The sequence below is a fragment of the Sinocyclocheilus rhinocerous genome, unplaced genomic scaffold, assembly GCF_001515625.1.
Source record: "Sinocyclocheilus rhinocerous isolate Xijiao unplaced genomic scaffold, SAMN03320098_v1.1 C36845835, whole genome shotgun sequence".
In the NCBI taxonomy this organism is placed as follows: Eukaryota; Metazoa; Chordata; class Actinopteri; order Cypriniformes; family Cyprinidae; genus Sinocyclocheilus; species Sinocyclocheilus rhinocerous.
In genome coordinates this window covers 1-1,868 of record NW_015786388.1, presented here as the reverse complement: position 1 = coordinate 1,868, position 1,868 = coordinate 1, and the positions used below count along the sequence as shown (strand labels likewise).

The window sequence follows — 1,868 nt, the reverse complement described above, 5'->3', positions numbered from 1 at the left end:
AAAGAGGACAGGGATTTACTCATTCTGTTTCACTCTATTACAAAAGGTGCGAACAATAATTAATGCTCAAGAATGAAACACACGGCATTAATAACCAGGGGGAATTTAAACTTTTAATTTTGAACAGAATAATAGGTGTAATTATGTATCATGGTTTATCGAAATGAACTGTTCAAAAGAACCGATTCGCAGAAACGAGTCGTACATTCCATCACTACAACCAAAGACTGTAGGCATCTAGTGTTAAAAACGGTAATGACTGTCGTTTAATGGACCATTCACAATATAATAAATAGTTTAATTGAGCGATTTTGGAGAACCCAACATCCAGTAGCTTGGAAAGGAAGTTGTCACGGTAACCCGGATGTACAGAAAAGCACGTGACGGTGCTTTGAGCGTGTGGAAGAGAGCGTGAGATGAAAGTACGGCGTATATAAATGCGTTGTGTACTGTCATATACAGTGGTATACAGTTTCTGAGGGATGTGGGAATTAATTTCTGTCAACACTATGATCAATTTTATCATCTGACAAGATATGCAAGCACATAACTCTGTTAATACTTAACTTGCTTCAGGTTTACAGTGTTTATCTAAAATGAACAGCGTTTACAAATATGTTTGCTGAAGAGGAATAGACTGATTCTCCATTACCAGATGGATCATATCACACTATTAAAATGTCTCCTGCCCCTGGCAAGGCATTATGATTTTTCGTCTTGTTTAAGTATAGGTCTATTACTTGAGTTTAATTTTTCATCTGGTATTTTTATCCCAACAGGGTAAGTTTGTGGGTAAGCGAAGTCTTTTGAGAACCTTGCAAGCATTGGGTTCAGTTCCAGACTGGGAAACTGGGAATGTTTTTGAGGATAGTGATGAGGAGAAAGACGCCTCCACTACAGTTAAGGCAACAAAAAAGAAAAGGTGCAAAAAGCGTAAAAGAACATCTAATGCTGTAAATGAAGGGAAGCAGCAGGATAAAGTAGATTCATCTGAACCGCCTGTGAAGAAGAAGCCAGCAGAGAAGACCGTAAATGAAACAAGTGAGAACATGTGATATTCATTTTATATGTCTACCCTCTTGAACGTTACTGACTGTATCACATCAATTTGTGTTTGCAGGTTCTAAGGTGTCACAAGAGTCCAGAAGAGATACAAATGACAAAGGAGTCGGACATCAATTGGAGAAAACGGAAGGTCAAGCAGAGAACAAGCTAAGCAGAAAGCAGTGGAGGAACAAGACGAAGAACAAAAAAAGGTGTAAGAACAAATATCTTCCAGAAACAATGGGAGTCGATGATGCCAATGCAAAGGAGGAACCATTAGTTCAAACACAGGACGTCAAAGAATCCAAGAAAGTGAAGAAGCATGACAGGGCATCCAAAAAAACGAAGAAGTCTCATGAAAAGAATGGCATTTCTTCCATTTCGGACAATGCTGAAAATGGCAAAGACTCTAAAACAGATGAAACATCCAGCACAGGAACCAGAATAGTAGATGACTCCCTAAGTAACGATAAAGCCTCACATAAAGTGGAAGATAAAGGGAAACCTTCTAAAATGATGAAAAATTCGCAGGCAGAAATATTGCGTCGTATTTTAAAGTCACAGCTTCCTGATGATGGCAATAAAGCCTCAGAGGAACGAGAAGAACCAAAAGGTACAACAGTAAGTTTGAAGGGTGATGAAGAGCAAGGGGCTCCTGACCCCTCAACTGCTTTAAGGGCAAAGATGGAGAAGCGGTTAGAAGCCGCTCGATTTCGCTACATCAATGAGCTGCTTTACACGTCCACCAGCGGTGAGGCCAAACGCATGTTTCAGCAGGACCCAGAGGCCATTGCAGTTTACCACAAGGGCTACACAGCACAAGT

General features: G+C 40.1%; 1 protein-coding gene across 1 annotated transcript; it reads left to right on the top strand.

Moving 5' to 3' along the window:
* Positions 1 to 359: 359 nt before the first annotated feature.
* Positions 360 to 1,860, top strand: LOC107736631 (ribosomal RNA-processing protein 8-like; the record flags this gene model as incomplete). The annotated part of the gene is made up of 3 exons (XM_016548011.1): positions 360 to 422; positions 780 to 1,041; positions 1,121 to 1,860. Coding segments are annotated over exons 1-3 (1,008 nt in total), but the record flags the coding sequence as incomplete, so codon positions are not given.
* Between the last annotated feature and the right edge of the window lie 8 nt (positions 1,861 to 1,868).